The following is an 18,697-nucleotide window of genomic DNA, read 5'->3' as shown; positions in this document are numbered from 1 at the left end:
AGTCCTGTTTTGAATTTCCATTCCACTCTTTCTCTACTTTTTAAAAAAGGTGAGGATCTTAAGATTTAGGTTGGCCAGAACCAATGCTACATGAATAAGCTTTAGTCAATGCCTCCCCATGACTATCTTTTCCATATCACAATAAGCTTGGGCCAGCCCAAATCCTACATCTACACCTCCAGAGAGAGTGCCTTCTATAAAAAGGCTGTTATAGCATGTGTGGCCCAAGCTGCTTTCCGTGGGAGGTCATCGTCAACAAAAAATCAGAACCTTCCTCCGGAAAAGTTTAATGAGGGAGAGGCTACAGCTTTATCCTTTCAGGAAAACACTAGCTTTATAGATGTACAACACGTTCATGATAGGAGAGTCAAGGCTCAAATTAGGCCTTCATTCCTGAAGGGAGAATCTGTTTGCAGTAGTCCAGATGTATTGAGCATGACAAGAAAATGTGTTCACTAGTATTTCAACTGGGATCTTTCAAAAAAGGGGAAAATATGATAGTAAACTTTGTACACCAGGGTAAAAGACCCAGATTACAATTTGCTGTGATCTATCAGCATTCTCGGGAGTCTTGCTTGACCTCATATGGCTATTACCTAGCCATATTCAAAATATAATTGGAGTAATATGTAACACAAATGATAAAAGGGTGGCAAATGGAGTCTGGTAGAAATATATAGAGTACTAAATCTACCATTTTTAATATAAAATAAAAATATTTTTAATTCTATAACTAATCCATTTGCAAAGGCAGATCTCAAGGTAGGGAATACGTGGGCTCCTAAATTAGCTCCTTCAATCTCACCAGGGATACTTTTTGTACTGCATCCACTTTTCTTAGATGGCAGGAAGAGAACTTCAGAAAGTGAGAGAACAAGTGAGAAAAATTGGTATGCAGGGTGTAAACTGGCTTTACAGTCAACAAATACAGGTGAGACTCCACTTTCACAAGGGGTTACGTTCTAGGCAACACACACTAAAACGCCTCCAAGTGCCCTCTCTGCCGCTTTCTGGAATCAAGACCAAAAATAATGTGTCCAAAAACCCCCCACCTCAACTAGAATTGAAGCTCTGGGGCTGTCTGGAGAACGTGAAGGAAAGCTGCTGCCGTCTCTGTGCTATGCCCCCCATCAGCTGTTGGGCAGGGAAGCTGAGCAGCCTCGAGAAAGCCCTGCTGCCCCTCAGGTCTCTCTGGGGTTTCCTCCAGCCCCACTGAAGTCGTCTTGGGGCTCTGGGGAGGGCCTTCTCACAAGCCACAAGGACACTCCAGGGCTCTCCCTCCATTTCCAGGTCAGAATCTATTTCCTGGCACTGCACATATACATAGTCATGCACACGTCGATCACGCACAAGTGGGGGGTCACCTGGAGTGTCTCTTACATCACACCCTGAAGTTAAACTGCAAAGTGCCACAGGACCTTTTACTCTATTGGAAAATTTGATTTTACATATAGATGAATATACCAAAAAAATCTTTATCTACACTCTTATCAAATAATGAGTTAACAATTGGAGGTTGTAACTCCTTGAAACATCGGTGGGAATGAGATTGCAGAGGTAGATTGGAATAATTTGTGGACTAAAAAAACCACTAAAATCAGTATCTAAACTCTGATATGAGAAAATACATTTAAATTATTACATGGGTGGCATTTGACACCATTACAGTGTAGGTATGTTAATAAAACAATCCCACCTTTGTGCTGGAGAGGCTGCAATAGTATAGGTACAACATTTCACATGTGGGCATGTGAACATATGCGCCCTTCTGAGAGAGGGTATTTACAGATAAGAGCTATATTACAGGTCAACATGTTGAATGTACCACAAGTTTGGGAACTATTTTTAAAGAAGGGCAATCCGACCTTTGCTATAAAGAACCATTTACTTTTTTAGTAGCAGCATGTCTACTAGTGGCACAGAATGGGAAACGATTGGAACACCAGTGTATTTCTCATTGGGGGAAAAAGTATGGTTTATTGCTGTATCAGAAAAATCAACAAAGAGATTACATGCATTGTATTAGTCAATGTATGTGATATCTTTATTTTTTTATATAGATGATTTTGTTGAACTATTGCATCCTTATATAAAATACTGATAACCCTTCTTGTAATTGTTATATATTGGAAATCAATAAATCTCTTTTTTAAAAAAAATCCCAACCCACAAGTAATCTCTGTATCTTTACAGTCAAGACTAGACAGTAAGAGCAGCCTTGTCTCTTTCCTTTTTTCCTCTAGAACCTGTACTTTGTCCTTATTACCACCTTCAAAAGAGATGCTGGTGATTTTCTCACTACATATGAGATTGTGTTTGCTAGTTGCTTGCTTTTTTTTAAAAAAAACCATGGCTTTTCTATTGTATTATTTTTCAGTGACCAAAGAGGATTAGTTTTTGCAAGGTGTTAAGTGTTAATAAAAAAGAAATTCTGGGCCTCTTCAGATGAGCGCTTGTAAAATGGTGTTCCCACATCATCTGAGTATTCTCATGCTATCCATGCGTCACAGGAAGGCAACACACGGCAGTTCTCATACCACAAACCTAATGTAGGAAGAAGCGCATAAAGTGTGAGGAGCTGGCGCAAAAAAAAAAAAAGAACCACTGGAAGATCATATGTATATGCTCATCAAATTTGATCTGTTGCTCTGAATGAGAGCTTCTGCTGAACTGTATATCCAAAAATTAAATTTTGTTAAAGAACTGTTTCATTTCTACCCTGGGAAGCAGCAATTATAGTGACAAATTTCCATTCCATTAATGAATTACATAAAATGTTCATTGTCCAAAACGTATGGTAAGACGGGCACAGGTAATGTTATTCAAACGGAAACATGGAGATGTTTGTGGTCAATGGGAAACAATTTTTATGCATAAGCAGAAGATAAAATTATTAATAAAATTATAGTTTGCATAATTATTCCAGTACCGCTCCCCCGCCCCCGCCAAAGCATGATTAACAAACACTCACTACAATTCTGGGTATTGAACGTTTTGCGAAAAACAAGGCTATTTTTACTACATGGCATCAATTCCTAGTCATAAAAATATTGTTGGAAATTACAGGCATTAATGAAAAAATGTTATTCTATCAGATCAGATCCACAGTTGCTCTTGTTGATTTACACACAATTTAGTTAAGAAGAGAACATTGTAACTATATGATAACATTTTCCAGTTTACAAATGATAAGAGAGCAGGGAAATAACGTAAAGCAACTATTGCCATAATCCCCCCCCCAAATGAAAGAAAACACTTCCATACTCCAAGGTTGTCCACAAGATATATTCACAAGCATACCCGAGGCACTTTTGGAGGTACCATGTGGAAAAATTTGTATTACAAAATTTGTGTCTTCAACCTGTAGTCCCAAAACTATTAATTGCATCATGATAATAGTTTCTGAGGCTGCCAAGGCACAAAGGCAATGCAGTTTTTACAGTACTGGTGCATTAGTTTCCCAGTTATACCATACAACTTCATCCCATGCTATTCTGGAAACAGCAGTACAGTCATAAATAAATACGCTTTAGGATAAGTATTTTTGGGTTGCGCTCTGCGGAAACCCGGAAGTAACGGAGTGCGTTGCTTCTGGGTTTCGCCGCTCGCGCATGCGCAGACGGTCAAAATGACGTCACGTGCATGTGTGGAAGCGGCAAAACGCAACCCGCGTACATGCAGATGCGCTGTCGCGTCTTATGTTCTGTTCAGGATGCAAACGGGGCTCCGGAACGGATCCCGTTTGCATCCCAAGGTACCACTGTAACCTTAAAAAAGAATCTTCCTGTAGCTATCTTGTCATGCCTCACTCCCCTTTCCCTCCCTAAATAGATATGGGAGCCATTTACTTTGGACAGTTCAAGAAAGCAACTTTATGAAAGTGGTGCAAAAGCTGAAGTGAAAAAATGCAATATAGTGTCTCCTCAATGTGGTTTGCTTCTTGCCATAATAGGAAATTGTTGATTAGTAAAGCTGATGACGAATCTGTTGAACAACAAGGCTTTTCCGAGGTTTATCCCAGAGCATGAAGGGCTGTGGTCTTCCGCAACAGTCGCTCAGTCAATGGTGAATTTGGTCTCAGCTCATCACGTTCTAGAAGGAGGCACCTGAAGGTGAAGAGTATAAATAATAATAATATATTTATCTGCTGCCCATCTGCCTGAGGTGCGGCAGCCACTCTGGGTGGCTCCCAACAAAAAATAGTAAAAACACAATACAGCATCAAACACTAAAATTTCCCTGAACAGAATCCTTTGACTGGTCAATGGTCATCTAAGTTAACAGGCCCACTCCATTGTTACTGTTTTTTGTAAAAGCCTCTCCATTAAGAGCTCAAGTTACTTAGTTTAATGCTTTTGAGAACTGCATCCCATAAGAAGCTCCAAAGTGATTTATATAGTAATAAAAATCACATTAGAAGCAGTGCTACCTTACCACGGCATCTTATCGATATTTCATCTACATCTGTGAAACAAACAAAAACCCCTAGTGATAAAGCACTTACCAATTCTATGACATTAAATCTAAGAGTAGAAGATGTACTACAGTGGTACCTCCAGTTACGACTTTAATTCGTTCTGGAGGTCCATTCTCAGCCTGAAACCACTCGTAACACAAGGTGCGCTTTCACTAATGGCGCCTCCCGCTGCTGCTGGCGTGCGACTTCCGCACGGGGCAAAGGTCGCAACCGGGAGCATCTACTTCCGGGTTAGCGGACCTTGTAACCCGCAGCGTTCGCAAGGGGGACGGGACATAACACGAGGTTCCACTGTACTATATAATACACCCAAAGAAGTGCAACATGAGGAATCTTGCTTGAGCAGTTATTCACACTATTGTTTGGGGCCCTCTGGCATATTATAGCAAACATTTATTTTATTTTTAATTTTTATTTGCAATATTGATATTACATACAAACAAAAAGAAATACAGTTATACAAATAATGCAAATTACCTTAACTAACATGTACCAAAAAATGAATAATAAAAAGAAAAATACAAAAATACAAAAAATAAAAAGTAGGAAAAGAAAAAATAAAAATATCAAAAGAAAAAGAAAAAGAAAAAGAGAATTTTTTTTTTTACTTCCTTCAACTACTACATGGTTCCCATAATCTCATATTTTTGGTTGTCTGTAATCATTTTAAACTTTGTGAAGACATAATTTGTTTACCTGTGGAGTTTTTAATCTAGACTGAGCCAATCGTAATTTGGGGAACCTACCTTCTTCATATAATTTATAAAGACATCCCATTCTCTCCTGATTTTTTCATTTGATTGATTTCTTACTATTTCAGTTAGTTTCGCCAATTCAAAATATTTGCTTAATTTTAGTAACTATTCGCCTTTTGTTGGAATTGTATTGCTTTTCCAGTATTTTGCAATCGTAATATTACAGCAATCATGACAAAATGGGTTCTTGAGGGTATTGTGACACAGAACCACTTTTAATGTTCTAGAAAAGCAGGGCGAGATAAAGTGTGAGTGAAATATAATGCTTAGCTTCTTCTTTCCAAGTCTCTTTGAAAAGAGAGAAATGTGTGTTGTCAGAATGTCATGTACAAGATCTACACTTCTCTGCTTTGAGTGGAACGTGGTGAGAAGGGAGGAAGCGCAGACCACTCAATGTTTCCTCTTCTGCTTCTTTTTTGGAGTGTTTAAAATGGCTCACAGTGATGCTGCATCCCCACTCAAAGTGCTTCTCTCCCGGCAAGTCAGGGGACAGCCAGCCCTATCAGACAACAGTGCACTGAGTCAGCGAGCTCAAAACTTACTAGGACTGAGTAATGGACCTAGCCTATGCCGGATGAGGGCAACCCCCCCCCCCTGGAATACCCGAGAGACCAGGGGCAATGGAGCAAGTTGGAACCAAAGGTGTGAACCAGAGCACTCTTCCTAGTTTCCTGCTGGAAACATATCTCCATATATATCATCCAGAAGGGAGAGGGAAACACAACACAATGGCAATGTGTTGAATTGCCTAGAAGGGCATGATAAAAAAGTCCATGGCAGAAAGGGGAATTTTTTGAGAAAGGGGGTTGAGTTTTGTTTTCTTACAGGATAAGCATATGGAGAGCAGCTTTCACCAGCCTGGTGCCTGGTAGGCAGGTTCTATCAGCTTCCCTCCCTTCTTGTAATAGAACTTTGTCAATGCCCCGGTGGTTTTCTGTGCTTTGAGCTTCATTACAGAGTACACCCAGATATCTAAATGCAGAAGTTTGTTCTATAGACTGCTGATCCAAGCACCATCTGTAACTAGGATTGTGCCTGCCAAAAATCACAATCTATAGACAGACCTTCCTGTTTACAGTAAATGTTGAACACCTCCAAGAGATTTTTGAGACCCAGTTGGGAAGAGAGAAGATCACTAAATTATTTTCATACATAAATATGGAGATCTTTCTCTTCCTAATATTACTGGAGAGGGGGAGTTTGCATTGGCTAAATAAGGCACCAAATCATTAATATAAAAGTTAAAGAGAGTGGAAGCCAGAATGCAACTGTGCTTTACTCCTTGTGACATTTTAAAAGCATCAGTCAAACCACCACTTAAACCAGGGGTCAGCAAGGCTTACCAGCAATGGGCCGGATCACTCCCACAGAGATTGTCTGTGGGCAGGACCAGCGCAGCGCACCGGAAATCGCATCTGCGCATGTCTGTGGCACCAGAAAGCACTTCTGTGCATGCCCAGACGCTGAAAATTGCACCTGCACAGAAGTGATTTTCGGCACTGGGCATGTGCAGAAGTGATTTCTGGTATCTGCGTGTGCGCAGATGTGATTTCCGGTGCCGCTCGGCGAGTCCCTGCGCCGCACTGCGTTGGTTTAGCACAGCATGCAGAGGACTTGCTGAGCGGGCAGCTTGTGGGTCAGTAAAATGGCCTTCGTGGGCTGGATCTGGCCCATGGGCCGCACGTTGCCGACCCCTGATTTAAACCTACTCTGACCCTCAATTCTGTGTTGCTGTATAGTTATTAGATCAGTAGCAGAAGTCTGCAGCTGATGGCTAACATAAGGAGAACATTCACATTCCCCCTAAGGGAATATAAACAGGTAGGGCTGCCATAGTTTCAATAGAACAAAATTGCTTCAACTGGGCAGATTCCATCCTTCCTCCCTTCACTGGCCATTGCCACCCACCCCCCACATTTATGAATACATCCCAATGCTTAATTCAAGTAATAATCAGAAATTTGTATTTTTCAGAAGGTGGCACTTACCTAGCAAGTTTTTGGTTAGCTTTAGATTTACATTTCAAAGCAGCATGAATCAGTAACTGGGCAAAAATATCTCTCTGGAAAAAAGATAACAGCACAAGATAAGTTATGGGGGATTGGCATTGGGAGAGAAATCCCAATTGCTAACCGTTTATCCATAACTATAGTTTGGATTTGCTACTGTTTTTGTGTTCACTTGCCTATTAGTTCCTTTAAATACCACATGGAACAGTAAATTAATATTGCAGCCCAAATTCCCTGAGTAAATTGCTGGTAAAGTGATTTAACAAAGGCAACCAAGGGCTCATTTTGCCATCAATGAATACCAGACAATACCAATTTGCTTCTGCCAGGCACGCCAAGTAGGAGGGGCCCCTCAAAATTTTCAGTGAAGGGGACACTCCTCACAAAGTTCCACAACAGCCATATGCACACACCATGGGGCATCTGAGCAACACACCAGCCTCCCCCATGGTGATGTCAGCACACTATGGGGCATGCATGCACAGCACGACCACACTGCGGGATATACTGACATCATGCATGCACACAGCAGGGTGTGCTTACGTCATGTGCACACTCCATGGGGAATGCATACATTGCATGCTGACATCGCGCGGGGTCAAGGCAGTGCACGTGATACCTGTTGCTACTGATCATAGGGAAACAGAGTAAGACGGGAATTGTTGGGGAAGGTCGGACCGCATATCAACTATCTATTATATTTGGTATACGGGTGTAAGCTGCAAAACAGGTAAGTGCCGGCTCAATTCACCAGATGGCTCAGGAGAGCAAGCAATGCAAAATGCTTCAGATACTCAAACATTCCAAATGCATCATTCAGGCAACTGCTCATTGATGCAGGGGTTATGTTCCAAGGCATCACATGTGAAATCATGTATATTGGGAACACCATTGAAAAAGCCTGAAAATACTCTCTAAACCCCTGGAAACCCTTGAAAAACCCTTTTGCTCAATCACCTTGCTCAAGAATGGAAGATTAGAGACTGGGCCATATTGACCAGGTCCAAAGATGCTTTTTAAGAAGCGGCTTAATAACTGCCTTTTCATAGCATTCAGAGGGTGGCAGCATTTGCCCTCAGTGATCGTCTTTCAACCAGCGTGAAAGAATGGTTGCTTATTATGTCTACATTTGTAGAGTTACAGAGAGACTATGAAGCAGAATGGGAGCAGCTTCTAGCAGGAAAACATACCTTTAGCTAGGGGGAGCTCAAGCTGTCAAGCTCTGGGCATCTATGGAGCAAGATCACAGAACAGTTCTGACATGGAGTACTCAACTAACCCTAATACAATGACTCTTTTTAGAACTTGTTTTCAAAGCTGAAGCTATGCCTTCACTGTGCCCTCACCCACTCCTGATGATACGACTCTGGCCTCCATTCTTCATGCTTTAATGTCACTCCACCAACAATGAACAGAACAGTCAACAAGCTGAGCATTAAAAAAATTCCCTCACCTGAGCATTGCTCCCCCCTATTTCGACAATTTGGTAGCGAATGGGATACAGTAATTCCACTGCCTTGTCATAATTGCCATTATCAAACTCTACAAATGCTTTCAAAAGAGGCAGCCCTAATTTTGGAACTAAGTTTAGCTCATGGTCCTCATCAGGTGACCTGGAGAAGAGAAAGAGAGGAAGAAGCGAAAAAAGTAGATCAAAATATTTATAAACCAATAAGTTGTTGGTGAATTTGCACATCCAGATACTCAGAAAACTGAACACCTTTAAGAAAACAGTCCAGAATATAATTACTGTAGGAATTGTGTTGTAACTAGGCTGCCTTATTTTACCTGGATGGTCATACACCACCAACCTGATGCATCAGTTTATATCTTTAAGCAATTTATATACAGCTGTTAAGCAACACTCATTTTGTTTGACAAAATAATACCTAATTAACACTTCAGTATGGTGTGGTGTGCACTGACAACATCTTAAAAGCATCGCACGGAGACACACACTTGGGACACATGGAAGATAATGAGATGCTGGGAAGCTCCAGCCATTCCCTGGACTTATGGGACAAAATGCCACAGTATCTAATTTGCTAATCAATTCCAATTCCCGAGGGGTCTTCCTCTGAAACTTTTTAAAATTAACTTTAAGGTCCGCTACAATATGTTGTGGGAGAAAGAAATGCTTCCCAGGCAGATTTCCAAGTGTTCCCTTTTCAAGTATCTCAACTGCGTCTGTCTATCTTCATATACAGATCAACCTGCTTGGCCTTCTGGAGGGACATTGTTGGCAGACAATGATATATATTACAACAGAAGACGCACAGATGATTAAGCCCGTAATGCTATGGTTATTGTTTAGTTCCACAATAGTACTGGAATGCTTTGACTTACTTTTTTACACTAGCCATCTTGCAATGGCTATTTATCACCAGTGGCTAGCTGGGGCACATCCATGCTGATTGCATTTTACTCATTTGTTTATATTTCGTATCCCATTTTGCAGAGATTGCACAGCATTGACTCTTGCATTGCTTGGAATTTTGGCCTCATTGTGTTTGTTTGTTTTTTAAAGGCACAATTATTTTCTCCACCATGACCAGGTATTCATTATTTACCCATCTTGGTGATCATTTTATGTATCTGATTAAATGGCTCTGGCCCACAAATGCTTCTGCCACCAGTGCTGGGTTCAGGGCGGTGCGGGGGGTTCCCCAGCACAGGGTGCCGAGCCGAGGGGGTGCAAAATTGAGAAGATCAATAACAGAAGTTCCATTTTGGGGGAACCAAATTTTGGCCTTGCACAGGGCACCATATTACAGAAGATTACCAAAGTCCGCCCTGACGCCACAGTAAACCTTACAGTATCTTCAAGCAGCAACAAGCTATCACTTTTGAATCTCTGTTCTGGGTTCAGATAGCAAGGGCACAATGTAAGGGAGGCTGCTCTACTCCTCAGCTTGGGTCTTCCTCCCACTGCATGGCCTGAGTGCCTTTCTGAGAGAACTGCATTACTTGCCTGCTAGGGCTTAGCATTAAATTGGGCAATAGAGAAATTTCCATAATTTAGACGACATCTAACTGTATTGTGCTTATTTTTTCCCTGCTTGTGCTTGTGCTGAGCTTTCATGGTATTTCTGGGCTGTACATCTAAAATAAGCAAACTAACCATTTCACATCTGTTTTGTACCCGCTGATAGGAAGTACGAGAGTAACAGCCAAATTCTCTCCCCTCCTGCAGCAGAGAAAGCACCCCATCTGAGATAGAGAGGGTAGACATGTCTCACTCAGCTCCACTTGGCTCTAAATACAAAAAAAGATCTCCTTGTAGATTCTCCTAGTGTGAAGCAAGGTTGCCCTCAACCCTTTGCGCATCTTCTTGAAGTCTGGCAGCTCCATCTTTACATTGAAATTCTAAGGAGGGGATTTCACAGGGCATTCAGTGCCCACCCAGTCCCCTGAAAGGGGGCAAAAGCTAAGAAGAAAAAATTGCCTATTCATAAAACTGTTTGCTGCTTACTGGGTGACTTCATGAAGAGTTGCTAAGAGTTCATCCGTAGTTTTGTGGTCCTGGGCTCCTAATGAAGACATCAGAATATGAGCATCATTGAAAACCAGGATGTGATCTTTGGCATGTTTTTTAGTCAGCTGGTTTACTGCTTTCCACCTGTCACCAACCTTCAGACCTAGGAGAAAAGTTAACACGTTTTTAAAAAAGCAACTTAGAATATTAAAAAATGGCCATGCACATTTACTTCAGAGCAGACCCCACTGGAAATAGCGGGACCTACTTTGGAGTAAAGATGCATAGCTTTTGCTGCAAAGCCATTGAGTGCAAAACACTTTTTTATATGTACTTTAACTTCTATACTCATGCATAAGCATTTAGGACTTCTCCAGAGTGGTATTAGATTTTGAGATTATTCTGTAACATGTTTTTGACATGATAATAGTGGCTGATTTATTCTGCTTTAATTTGTTCTGCAATGCTCCCACATTATTGCTGTCTGGAAGACTATAGCACAACAAAACAAAAGTAGTACAAAAAACAACAACTCTCAGAATATTTGTTGTATGAAAAATTATGGGATTTCAGCAGGACGATGCAGGGTTGGAAATGAAGGAGCATGACGGCCCCAAGAGATCTGCAGGTGCAAGTCTTGAAAGTGGAATCACATATGACTGTCCTGAACACAAATCACTAGGCATATGCAATAAAAACGATGTCTGGAGGGTCCTTTACTGGCCATATGGATTCATGTCTCAGTCATTGTTGACTGGAAGCTGCCTCTAACCCAATTCAGTTGGTCTGGGTACCCTATACGTTGAAACAAAACAAAAGAGAGGGAGGGAGAGGCAGAGAAAAGTAGCCAAGAAAATTGTGAGATTTGCTATAGTAGCTCATGCACAGTATTGATCAGACCAGCTCTTTTTCAGTCCTTCTTCTGTTTAGCCAGGGAAGGGAGTGAAAGGTAGAGCAAAGAGATTCAAATGCATAAAATAAAAAGAAAACTGTTGCCAGCCTAAATAGGCAAGAGCACAGCCTCTTCAGAGTTTCTCTTTTACCTTCTAACTGAAGCCGATACAGCATGGAGCAATTGTCAACAACATCCAGCATGGTTCCACTCAACTGGCACCTGGGAGCAATCTGTAAACCGTAAAGCATTCAGAATTTGGATTGGCCTCACAGTCCAGATTTAAGATTTCTAATATTCTCCTTAAGCCGTGCTTTAGGAGACAGCTATCTTGCACTTTGCACTTCCTCCATCCCCTTGTGAACCTCTGAGCACCATCCATGTAAGAAGAGTTTGGTTCTCCTCCTCCTCCTCCTCCTCCTCCTCCTCCTCCTCCTCCTCCTCCTCTTTACGCAGACTCTTTTTTGCTGCTGCTTCTCCATCTCCAGTTCTTCTAATTCAATAAGGGAATGTTCTTTCACAAAACTGATTAGAAAGTCTCATTGGGAGAGAGAGAGCACCACATACCTTTGCTGTTCTTGTGGATCGAAAACCACATATAAAAATTAACAGAATTAATAGAAGTTACATGTTTCTTTGGAAGACTGAAATAGCCCAACAAATGCTTATGATAGGAAGAAAGACATGGGTGTTGATAAAGATATAAGGTGCTTTCTATTTCACATACACAGAACTACAGAAAAGCTACTTCTCAGATTGCCGGGCCAATGTGGATCAGGAAGCTAGGATGTGCCAGCGACACACCTCCTTTAGCAACCCATAGTGCAATTAATGCCCAAATTGTGACCTGGCCATAGCAATGCCCCATGTAACAATGGGAAGTCTCATGTGAGAGATGAATTAAATAATGAAAAGGATTCTGTGAGCCCAAGGCCCCACAGAGGAGCCTCTGAAGGGAACCTGCAATTCTGCAAAATCCCTGCCTGAGAGCTAACCTTCCCAATCGAGACAGAACATTTCCTACCCACAGAGGAGACTCAACAGTTGTACCTCTGTGTAAATTGCTACCTTGAGTTTGCATTCTTTCAATCCGAATGAATGTCCAGAGCAATAATTTCTACAAGGAGTTATTTCCTTCTGTTACATACTCCCAGGGAAAACCTTTCTAATGGAACAATGAAGAGTACTTCATTTACTTCAGAATAAAAAAGAGTGCATCTCAACTATCAGAAACAACGTTTTAGTGCAAACTCAAGAGAGTTCAAAGCAGATGAACTATCCAACCCCCCAAACACTTGAACTATGCTTTCATCTTACAAAATCAAGGTTGTAAAGCAGAGCTATGTATATTCTGAGCTAAAACACTTTTTAAAAAATGTACCAAATTAGCTCAAATTCTGCAACAAAGTAGGTTGGATTATCAAATCTGCATCTACAGTGGTGCCCCGCAAGACGAACGCCTCGCAAGACAAAAAACCCGCTAGACGAAAGGGTTTTCCGTTTTGGAGGTGCTTCGCAAAACGAATTTCCCTATGGGCTTCCTTCGCAAGACGAAAGCCCATAGGGAAATCTCCAGGACAGCGGGGAAGCGCAGCGCGTCTTCCCCACTGTCCTCGGACCTCCTCCGAAGGCTGGCGGTGGGGCGGAGAGACCTCCTCCCCGCGCCAGCCTTCGGAAGGCTAAAGGCTGGCGGCGGGAGGAGGTCTCTCCGCCCCACCGCCAGCCTTCGGAAGGCTGCTCCAAAGGCTGGCGGTGGGGCGGAGACGTCCTCCCGCCGCCAGCCTTCGGAAGGCTCCTCCGAAGGCTGGCGGTGGGGCGGAGAGACCTTCTCCCCGCGCCAGCCTTCGGATGGCTGTCCTGAAGACTTGCGGTGGGAGGAGGGTTTTCCTTCCCACCGCCAACATTCAGAATGCTGTTCTGAATGTTGGCGGTGGGGAGGAAAAACCCTCCTCCCACCGCAAGCCCCAGGAACAGAGGAGAAGCGCTGTGCGCCTTCCCCTCTGTTCCTGTACCTGTCCTGAAGGCTTGCGGTGGGGAGAAAAGCCCTTCTCCGCACCGCCAGCCTGGCAAGCGGTCTCCATAGGAACGCATTAATTGATTTTCAATGCATTCCTATGGGAAACCATGCTTCGCAAGACGAAAAACTCGCAAGAAGAAAAAACTTGCAGAACGAATTAATTTCGTCTTGCGAGGCACCACTGTATTATGTTGTATCTGGCCAATGTTTTAAAATCAAGCATGAGCCTGCAATCCTATACACACCTACCAGGGTGTAATTCCCCTTGAAGCCAGGACTTAGTTCTGAGAAAATATGTTCTTCCTGGTGCTGAAATTATAGTTATTTTAATGGGGAGTGAAAATGCCAGCCTATATACAGCAGAAGGAAAGGCACAAATATGGTTTCATGTGTCCGTTAAGTACGCTGCTCATACTTACATGAGTGTCATAAATTGTCAAAGCAGCCTCGTAGTCGCCCTACAAGAACAAGGAGGATTTCATTTTATTCGTGCATTTGCAAACAGTCAACTCATCATATTGTAACTTCTGTAATTACCATGCATTGGGATCAATAAATTAGACTACAGTGGTACCTCGGGTTACATACACTTCAGGTTACAGACTCTGCTAACCCAGAAATATTACCTCGGGTTAAGAACTTTGCTTCAGGATGAGAACAGAAATCACACAGCAGTGGAGCAGCGGCAGCAGGAGGCCCCATTAGCTAAAGTGGTGCTTCAGGTTAAGAACAGTTTCAGGTTAAGAACGAACCTCCGGAACAAATTAAGTACTTAACCCGAGGTACTACTGTATCAGATTTCTGACAAACTGAAATATGTTTTAAATGTGCAGGTAAAAGAAAATGTAGTTTTGTTGGTGGGTGGGGGCACTGCACATTGGCTACAAAGTCACCACCCTTTGCCCCCAGGGAAACAGCTGCTTCGGTGTTGAGGTATACAACCCAAGGTACTGTCCGCCACCAGAATGCAGTCCCTGGGAGTAGATTATCCCCAAGGGAGTGCAGCTCCCCATGGAGAGGAAAAGCCATACCATGACCTATAGCCATACCCACAAGTTGCTCCTTCATGTGTTGTTCTAATGGGGCTTGCCATGGCATCTACTGAAGGTTCATGCCTATTTAGCCTGAGCAGTGCTGCAGAATGGTATGGAAGCACTTCATTTTCTAAACCCTCATTCAGCTGATTTTAGCGAAGATAACTGCAAGTGACTCGCAGGCAGACACAACCTTACTATAGAAATGGGCTATCACATGTTATCATGCTGTGTTGCCATTGGTTTTACTGTATTCAAATGAGTTCTATATGTTCATAAAATAATTATACATTGCTTTGAGCACTTAAACAGAAAGGAAGTTGGCCTGGAGATCAAATTCACTGCTTCTTACTAATTAAAGTCTCTAACTGTAGACAGAAACAAGAGGCACCCTGTCATTCTGCAGAGCACTCAGGGCAGAAAAGAATTTAAAGACCCTAGCAAATATTTTGACCTCACCATGGATCACTATCTGGTTTTCCCAGCTGTAAAGAATAATTTATCACATTCCTGCACTGGTTGGGGGTGATGAGAGAGTGCAAAATATGAGGCGGTAGTGTACTTGTTCCCAAGTATGAGAAAACTTCAAGTCAGGTATCCAATACGAAGAAAAATGTCAATGCTCTCTGTCCGTAACAATTTTTGTGTGAATGTGAGAAACAAATATATTAAAGAAACTAAAATGAGATAAGGAACTTAAGTGTAAGGGTAGTCAAAGGATGAAAGGTAAAAGGATAGCAGCAAATGAAATGCATTGAAAGGATTTTCTTGCAGACTCAATACAGTTACAGAAGCATCCACATACCTTTTCAATAAAATACAAAGCCCAGTGCCAGTAGTTATGGCAAGCAAGCATGTCGCTATCCTGGAAAAGATGAAAGAATGATGAATAAATGTTAAACATAGTTTTTTAATGGTCTACCATTAAAAAGTTACAGAATGTTAACATCAGAAAGCAATCATAGATTGTCTAAGGGAAACTGTAGCATTTAGACTTGGCTAGTACAGTGGTACCTCTGGGTACATACGCTTCAGGTTACAGACTCCGCTAACCCATAAATAGTACCTCAGGTTAAGAACTTTGCTTCAGGATGAGAACAGAAATTGTGCAGCAGCAGCGCAGCAGCAGCAGGAGGCCCCATTAGCTAAAGTGGTGCTTCAGGTTAAGAACAGTTTCAGATTAAGAACGGACCTCCAGAAAGAATTAAGTACTTAACCCGAGGTACCACTGTAATGAAAAAAATAGAGAGATCCAATATAACGATCAAAATTAGGTTTTGAGAGCAAAATATTAAAGCATGCCAGAGGAAAAAATTTTTTCCTGTATTTGGGAACAAATAGCCAATTTAAATAAAGCATCTCATTCTTAGAACTGGAACCTGGCAAACACAGTGACCTGAGAATATGAAATAAGGATTAACTAACTAGAATCATAGAACTGCAAAAACAGAAGGGACTCAAGGTCCTGAGCTGCCACAGGAAACTGTGTAATAAGGACAGTCAGCTTAGATGCTCAGCGGCTCAGCCTGGCCCACTGAGGAGCTGGTGACCTCTACCAGACCTCCTCCAACCATAATCTTTCCACTAACCCTGTAGGGTAGGCCAGTTTTCATGTGACTGATGGAAAGGACTGAGGTTGAGAGAATATTGCCTCGTCTATCAATACCTTCAGCATGTCAGTTTGCATTTTTTGGTGAAGAAAGTATTGATCCCATTCTAATTGATTCAAGATCAAGAGTGTTCTGGAAGCTTCTCTGTGTGATACAAGCTGGAAGTTTCTAGCTGACAAGCAAGCTTCTATTCCAGGGGTCAGCAATTTTTTTCAGCAGGAGGCCGGTCCACTGTCCCTCAGACCTTGTGGGGGGCTGGACTCAGTGGCGTAGCGTGGGGGGTGCAGGGGGGGCGGGCCGCACCGGGCGCAACATCTGGGGTTAGGGCAAATCCATGGGTTAGGGGGCGCAAATCCACGGGTTAGGGGGCGCAAATCCACGGGTTAGGGGGCGCAAATTACTTGCCTTGCCCCGGGTGCTGACAACCCACGCTACGCCACTGGCTGGACTGTATTTTGAAAAAGAAAGAAAGAATTCCTATACCTCACAAATAACCCAGAGATGCATTTTAAATAAAAGGACACATTCTACTCATGTAAAAACATGCTGATTCCTGGACCGTCCACAGGACGGATTGAGAAGGTGATTGGGCCGCATCCGGCCCCTGGCCTTAGGTTGCGTAACCATGTTCCATTCTGCCTAGAAACAGGAAAAATATTCCTGATGTTTAGGTTATTCCTTCAGAGAAGCTGAACAGCTGGTTTAAACTGGTTCTGTTGTCTCTTTCACTCAAGGTCATGCTCGAGGCCAGAAGGAGCCTGAGTTTCACTTTATCTCTCTTTTCTTCTGGTGTGATGTTCTGTATATAGTATGCTTAGTGTTAATGTTTTAGTCTTATTATAAGATATTGTAAGTTTAAGTTAAGTCTGCTGCAACTGGATTTCTTACGGACATTGTCAATCCTGAATGTATTGGATTTGTGACCATTATGCTCATCTGCCTTCAGCAGCAGTAAAACTCTGCTGGATGAAACACAATTGCCCCCGGTATATATTTTTGGGAATCAAAACTGCAATGTGTTTAAAATTTTACTCTGTTAACTATATATCGGAAGATGCTCTGGATCAATATGAGTAGAATTCTTGACATAGAAAATTTGATGACTGTGGCAAGATATGAACCAGGGATTTTCCAGCTCACAAGTAAACTACAACAATTCTACAACATGTGGTGCTTGATTCATTATTAAAAATGTAAATCCATAGGAAAGTTTGAATTAAAAAATTCCATGGACTTCCGGGGTGGCGCCATCGGCAATGGTGGACTCCCTCTGAACCGGAGGGACCAGCTCCGCGCGAAACGGGTCTTTTCCGCTACGGCGAAGTGGGGACCCTTTAAAAAATCACAGGCGGATGAAGCCTGTGACCATGGGACTCGGCGGGCACCTTTAGCGCCCCCCCCAACCCGCAAAGGAACCCATAAATGGGCTCCGAAGCGAAGAGGGGGAAGTGGCGCGGTGCTGTGAGTCTACTGCTTTTTCCGTGGAGCGAAGCCGCATAGCCGTTGCCGGAGAGTGCTGCCTTTTTCCTGGGACAATTTGGCATCTAAAGAATCACCCGTGAGTACTTAAAACTCGAACAATTGGACTTTAAATAAGGATTGGCCAGTAGAGAGGAATTGGACTTAAAATTTACTTCAATTTGGTACTGAAACGGGAAGGTCTAAACAGGAAGTCACCCTTCCGTTTCTTTGTAGTCAGAATAAAGCAAAGACAACGTAACTAGAGCATAGAAATTCACTTTTAAAGGATTGGCTTTCATCATTTAAAATCGTGGACCCCCCCTTCGGGAGCAGGAGAAGAAGGGGAACCTCTTTTTGGATTGTTTAAACCTGCAGAAGTGAGTTTAAAGTAAAGTAACTTTCCACCTGAGGCTCCAATACTTTGGCCACCTCATGAGAAGAGAAGACTCCCTGGAAAAGACCCTGATGTTGGGAAAGATGGAGGGCACAAGAAGAAGGGGACGACAGAGGACGAGATGGTTGGATAGTGTCTTCGAAGCTACAAACATGAGTCTGACCAAACTGCGGGAGGCAGTGGAAGACAGAAGTGCCTGGCGTGCTCTGGTCCATGGGGTCACGAAGAGTCGGACACGACTAAACGACTAAACAACAACAACAACAACAACTTTCCACCGTCCTGATCCTGGAGCGGAGTGTCAGGACTGACGTTTGAAGTTCATTGACCAGAGACAAATGTTTTTGACAGATAGCTAAAAGAAAAGTAACATAGTGACTCCATTGTTTCCTTTCGCATTTCAAAGGAACAAATATTGACTGAATATTTTAAAAAAGAAACTTTGTTGCTATTGTTCTTAAAAGAAAAAATAAACAAGTTGTCCCCCTAGAGGGAGACTGTGAAATTGTAACCAACTTCAGGAGCTTGCAGCTGTTACAGATTACAATCATGGGAAAGGACTTGTGACCTTGC

The 18,697-nt window shown here is 42.5% G+C and overlaps 1 protein-coding gene across 9 annotated transcripts in view; it reads right to left on the bottom strand.

The window, feature by feature from the left end:
• Positions 1–2,017: 2,017 nt before the first annotated feature.
• TTC38 (tetratricopeptide repeat domain 38) overlaps positions 2,018–18,697 on the bottom strand; it is a 79,418-nt gene continuing 62,738 nt past the window's right edge. For 5 of the 9 annotated variants that reach the window (XM_083615687.1, XM_083615689.1, XM_083615688.1 and 2 more), the window contains 7 exons: positions 15,465–15,524; positions 14,045–14,083; positions 11,760–11,841; positions 10,714–10,879; positions 8,695–8,854; positions 7,221–7,294; positions 2,018–4,106 (listed from right to left, as the gene is read on the bottom strand). In XM_083615687.1, the coding sequence (XP_083471813.1) occupies positions 4,013–4,106; positions 7,221–7,294; positions 8,695–8,854; positions 10,714–10,879; positions 11,760–11,841; positions 14,045–14,083; positions 15,465–15,524 (675 nt within the window). In that variant the 3' untranslated portion in view covers positions 2,018–4,012. The remainder of the gene's footprint in view (positions 4,107–7,220; positions 7,295–8,694; positions 8,855–10,713; positions 10,880–11,759; positions 11,842–14,044; positions 14,084–15,464; positions 15,525–18,697) is intronic. The other 4 variants (XR_014548621.1, XR_014548624.1, XR_014548622.1 and 1 more) reach the window with 2 other exon arrangements.

This window comes from Podarcis filfolensis (genome assembly GCF_964270895.1).
Source record: "Podarcis filfolensis genome assembly, chromosome: 5".
NCBI classification, from domain to species: domain Eukaryota; kingdom Metazoa; phylum Chordata; class Lepidosauria; order Squamata; family Lacertidae; genus Podarcis; species Podarcis filfolensis.
This window is presented reverse-complemented; position numbering and strand designations above follow the sequence as displayed.